Source organism: Limulus polyphemus, unplaced genomic scaffold, assembly GCF_000517525.1.
Source record: "Limulus polyphemus unplaced genomic scaffold, Limulus_polyphemus-2.1.2 Scaffold3525, whole genome shotgun sequence".
In the NCBI taxonomy this organism is placed as follows: domain Eukaryota; kingdom Metazoa; phylum Arthropoda; class Merostomata; order Xiphosura; family Limulidae; genus Limulus; species Limulus polyphemus.
The window spans coordinates 89763-94767 of NW_013669135.1; the positions used below are offsets into that span (position 1 = coordinate 89763).

Below are 5005 nucleotides of genomic sequence, written 5' to 3' on the forward strand. Positions count from 1 at the left end.
GAACATACGATATATTTTGTAGTAATCAAAAAACATATTGTAAGACATCGACAATTCTATTTCGTGAGATATACAAATAAGTGAAGTTATGAAAGAAAAAAAAAACATATTGTAAGACATCGACAATTCTATTTCGTGAGATATACAAATAAGTGAAGTTATGAAAGAAAAAAAACATATTGTAAGACATCGACAATTCTATTCGTGAGATATACAAATAAGTGAAGTTATGAAAGAAAAAAAAACATATTGTAAGACATCGACAATTCTATTTCGTGAGATATACAAATAAGTGAAGTTATGAAAGAAAAAAAAACATATTGTAAGACATCGACAATTCTATTTCGTGAGATATACAAATAAGTGAAGTTATGAAAGAAAAAAAAACATATTGTAAGACATCGACAATTCTATTTCGTGAGATATACAAATAAGTGAAGTTATGAAAGAAAAAATAAACATATTGCTGTTAAGCCTGCGTGGCTTTCGAACCTTTGAAACCGAAACTATGAAACCTATTTTACTGTTTAACCTTAGTCTAACATGATAGCTTTCTGTTTCTCCCTTATAAAAACGTTTGGTAATGTTCTCACCAATCAGTCAATATATAAACAAACTAGATCATGAGATGTGCTCTCTTATTATTACTTATCTGTTTACAGTTTACATTTGTAAAAAAGTAAAGTTATTTCCTTAGAAGTTCTGATAAACTTCATCAGTAAGACGCTAGTAATATTGTACAGTCGAATAGTGTAGATATCTTACACCTGCAGACATGGTTACTAGATATATTACACCTGTAGACATGGTTACTAGATATATTACACCTGTAGACATGGTTACTAGATATATTACACCTGTAGACATGGTTACTAGATATATTACACCTGTAGACATGGTTACTAGATATATTACACCTGCAGACATGGTTACTAGATATATTACACCTGTAGACATGGTTACTAGATATATTACACCTGTAGACATGGTTACTAGATATATTACACCTGTAGACATAGTTACTAGCTATATTACACCTGCAGACATGGTTACTAGCTACATTACACCTGCAGACATGGTTACTAGATACTTTGCACCTGCAGACATGGTTATTAGATACTTTGCACCTGCAGATTATATATATTACACCTTCAGACATGGTTACTATATATATTACACCTTCAGACATGGTTAATGTATATATATTACACCTGTAAACATGGTTACTAGATATATTACACCTGTAAACATGGTTACTAGATATATTACACCTTCAGACATGATTACTATATATATATTACACCTGTAGACATGGTTACTAGATATATATTACACTTTCAGACATGGTTACTATATATATATATATATATATTACACCTGTATACATGGTTACTAGATATATTACACCTTCAGACATGGTTACTATATATGTATGTATATATTACACCTTCAGACATGGTTACCATATATATATATATATATATTACACCTGTAGACATGGTTACTAGATACATTACACCTTCAGACATGGTTACTAGACAGATTCAATCTTCTACGGTTTACCACCGGTAGTTCTTTCCGTCTCCTGGAGTCCAACTGTGATGATGAATCCCAGGAGCAGGAGCTTCCCACCAGTCATCAACTATTTCTACAGAATAAGCTCGATGGCGCGAAAGACGTAAAAATTGGAGACTATTAAAGCTGTGTAATAAAACCACAAGCGTTTTAACTTGTACTCTGCCACGTTCCTGACGGCTTCATATTACCAAGTTAAATACCGTGACGCCGTTTGTGGATTATAAGAGGAAGCCTACCTCTGAGACGTGTATATGTTTAGGTGATTAATTAGGAAGCTTATTTCACAGAAGGTGAATATATTACATACATTTCTCGGAGCAAAAACCTAAATCACCTAAATCCTTGCTTATTTCGTTGCCAAGTACCACACTTTGACCAGCTTAATATTTAATGCAGGCTTCTTTCCACGTCTTTTACAACATCTTGACACATGTCGTATTATTATGATCATAATTCATTTTAAGTCTAGTGGAAAAACCTTTAAAAAAATTGCAAACACCTAATGTATCTATCTACCTACAGTCACTGAGGGGTTTGAAATTAGACTCATTTTATTTGAGTCTCTTTAAATTTAAATTTTAAAGCTTTTTTATGTGCTTACAATCTGAGGGTCGCGGGTTCGAATCCCCGTCACACCAAACATGCTCGTTCTTTCACAGAGGGAAGGCTGTCAAGTGGGTTGCATCCTTGACGTAAGAAACAGCTTTAGAAACGATGGCAGAGCAAGATCTGCCATCGGCTCAACGGTCCGCAAGGACTATGTGAAATGAAAAAAAATGTGCTTAAAAGTTATCTATAATTAACATTAACAATTTCGGGATTGTTAATTTTTCTGCTACATTAATAGTATCTGTACGTCACCGCTTCGGAAGCTGGTGTCAGTTTCATCAAACACACATATATTTACTAAAAATACAAGTGATTATGTAGAAGGTGAGTTAGCGTTTTAATGCAACTAAAAATTCACAGATAAACTAAACAATAGAAGAAAATAATAAATGGACGACAAACATAACCGTAATCATAAAAAAAATAGAATTTTTATCACACAACGAGGCAACTGAGTGCGAGATTGATTGTAGCGGCCTGTTCATTTTAGACCGTTACAAAATGTCAAATGAGAATCAACTTTTGGGGCACCCTGTACTTTATATGATTAATCTGTTGCGTGAAATATGTTGTCCTGACAGTTTCTTAGTCAATTAAAGTAGTTTCAGTTATCTTATTAAACTAGAAAAGTTTTATTATTAATCTTTTTTAAGCTAAATAAATAATTTATTTATTTATGCATGTTGGTGGAGTATTCATTATCTCGAGCACACGGATGACTTTACTTAGATTAAAACACCTACTTATCACCCAAAGCTTAGGACTGTTAAGTTTTAAAAAATAATGCTTCTAATCATAATGGTATAGCATATTCAAAAGATTTGAAGAATAATGTTTGCCTGTACGATAACGTTATGTTTAATTGCGTTTTTTCATCTCCTTAAATGAACACTGAAATACACATTCTACCTGCTCTCAGATGGACGTCTCTACTTCCAACCTTACCCACAGAGTTGGAAGCCACACAGCGGTAAACAGAGGAATGGATATCCTGTCGAAAATACTCCGAGCGGAAAGGTGGAAAGACGAGAGTACCGTTAGACAAAGAAACCCTCAAACCAGGTATATCGCTTGCTTCAGTACCATCGGCTAAAACCCAAATGGTGTCTGGTGTAGGGTTTCCTGTAACCAGGCAATGAATCGACGTTCCGGAGTTGTTGAGGAACGTCACTTTTGGAGGAGGCTCTAAAGAAATTCTCGGAGCTCTGTATTCTGACATTGAAGATGCTTCTGAAAAGAACAAGAAATGTAGGGTTAGATGTATCAAAGTCAAAATGGAAGATTGGCTTGTTCATTAAAACAGTTGTTAGAATAACAATACTCGAGGCTCCTGCATCTTTCCAAAACACTTGGTGGTCTTTGTTAAAATAAAATACAACTTCTATATGTAATCAACTAAAATCAAAAGCCATGTTAGAATTTTCTCCAATCTTTGTGGATAAAGCGCTTGACTGGCAATCTGCGGGTCGCAGGTTCGAATCCCCGTCACTGAAAATGCTCGCCCTTTCAGCCGAGGAGGCGTTCTAATATGACAGTCAATCCCACTATTCATTGGTAAAAAGAGTAGCCCAAGAGTTGACAGTTGCTGGTATTGACTAGCTGTCTTCCTTCTAGTCTATCACTGCTAAATTAGGGACGGCTAGCGCAAATAGCCCTCGTGTAGTTTTGCTCAAAATTCAAGATAAAACACACAATACAAACATTGTGGTTTCGACTTACATTTAAAGAAACAAAATGAACTGGAAACATCTGCCTGTAAATCATTGATTTGGGTATATTTTATTAGGAAGTAAGCATTTTTTATATTCTAAAACAATTTCACATTCAAAGAAACAAAACTCCGATTTATCTTATAGAACTTGTTAAGGGCATCTCATTCAAAGAAACAAAACTCTTATTTATCTTATAGAACTTATTAACGGCATCTCATTCAAAGAAACAAAACTCTTATTTATTTTATAGAACTTGTTAACGGCATCTCTGCTGCAGTAACTTTAAAAGTCTTATTTGTGAAACCATAATGTACATATCTTGTAATTGTGACTATACAGAAGTAAATAAATATTAACAAATAACATAAACAAATTATACAATACACCGAGAGTAATTCCTTTATATATATAAAGTTAACAGACCATGTAGAGTAGGCTCCAATCTTAAATATTAAAAGATAAAACATCAAGATAATCGTGAAGTGGTGTTCTTGCTGAGATATAAACAAAAATATCAATATGATTTAGAAGTAATTCAAGCGTTTTATACATACGAAAGAGAGAGGAAAGACAGGATATAGATAACCTTAAAAGTTCGTTACTCTTCTTATAGCCGAATATGTTTCTTTCCGGCGAGTTTGCTTAAACTTTTATCAAGATTACCATTTTTTTGTTTTTGTTTTTACTTTAACTGTTCTTCCATAAAGAAACATTTTATTTTATAGATAAAAGTAGTCTTTTATAGCTGCCATAAAAGTCGATTTGAGTGTTGTTTAAACACGATATCAGCAAACCACGTCTGCTGTGGTTTTTACATTTTATAAATCCTTTCGAAAACCGAAAAAATAAAGATTTTTCAAAGTAATGAGTTCAGAACGTTCCGAAGCAAACACCGAGTTCAGAATGTTCCGAAGCAAACACCGAGTTCAGAATGTTCCGAAGCAAACACCGAGTTCAGAATGTTTCGAAGCAAACACTAAGTTCAGAATGTTCAGAAACAAACACCGAGTTCAGAATGTTCCGAAGCAAACACCGAGTTCAGAATGTTCCGAAGACAAACACTAAGTTCAGAATGTTCCGAAGCAAACACCGAGTTCAGAATGTTC

At 33.8% G+C, this 5005-nt stretch overlaps 1 protein-coding gene across 1 annotated transcript in view; it reads right to left on the bottom strand.

Moving 5' to 3' along the window:
* LOC106469521 (Down syndrome cell adhesion molecule-like protein Dscam2) overlaps nt 1-5005 on the bottom strand; it is a 120162-nt gene that overhangs the window by 81908 nt on the left and 33249 nt on the right. The window contains exon 2 of the mRNA XM_022398060.1: nt 3097-3417. Within this exon, the coding sequence (XP_022253768.1) occupies nt 3097-3417 (321 nt within the window). The remainder of the gene's footprint in view (nt 1-3096; nt 3418-5005) is intronic.